The following is a 600-nucleotide window of genomic DNA, read 5'->3' as shown; positions in this document are numbered from 1 at the left end:
TCCATCTTGGTGTCCCCAGGTCCCTCTTGATGTCCCCAGAAGATCTCTCATGACTTGGCGACACCTCCCGGGGTCCCACCTCCCTTGACGGTGTCCCCATGTCCCTCGAGGCCACCTCCAGCCACGCCATCGCCGTCTTCCTCCTCCTCCTCCTCCTCCCGAGGGGCTCCTCCGTCCCCCCACTCCCTGATGACGCGGAAGGGTGGCCCGTGACCCGGTACGATGACATCGGCCATGGCCATCACCCGTCGCCGACTTCTCTCCTGCCTCACCGGGTCTTCGCTCCACCTCCTCCACTCCTCCTCGTCCTCCTCCTTCTCAAACAAGTCCCCGGCCACCACCGCCGTCCCCAGGGAGGTGGCCCGTACCACCAGGCTGACGTGACTCAAGGTATGACCCGGGGTGGCCACCACCTCCAGGTGACCGGGGTGGAGGACGTAAGGCCAACCTTTGGCCAACCCGTTGGGGACGTAGCAGCCGGTCCCTCGGCTCAGGTCGTAGCCCACCACCAAAGTGGCCAGCGGGAAGAGGTTGAGGTTGCCCACGTGGTCGGAGTGGCCGTGGGTGCAGATGAGGTGGGTGACGTCTTTCGGGGACACC

At 65.7% G+C, this 600-nt stretch overlaps 1 protein-coding gene across 1 annotated transcript; it reads right to left on the bottom strand.

Annotated features, from left to right (window-relative positions):
- Positions 1-47: 47 nt before the first annotated feature.
- MBLAC1 (metallo-beta-lactamase domain containing 1) lies at positions 48-596 on the bottom strand (the record flags this gene model as incomplete). Its single annotated transcript, XM_009893189.1, has 1 exon — positions 48-596. A coding segment is annotated over one exon (549 nt), but the record flags the coding sequence as incomplete, so codon positions are not given.
- Positions 597-600: the final 4 nt, after the last annotated feature.

The sequence above is a fragment of the Charadrius vociferus genome, unplaced genomic scaffold (genome assembly GCF_000708025.1).
Source record: "Charadrius vociferus isolate BGI_N301 unplaced genomic scaffold, ASM70802v2 C15341836, whole genome shotgun sequence".
In the NCBI taxonomy this organism is placed as follows: Eukaryota; Metazoa; Chordata; class Aves; order Charadriiformes; family Charadriidae; genus Charadrius; species Charadrius vociferus.
The sequence above is the reverse complement of the archived record's forward strand: the minus strand, read 5'-3'. Positions and strand labels throughout refer to the sequence as shown.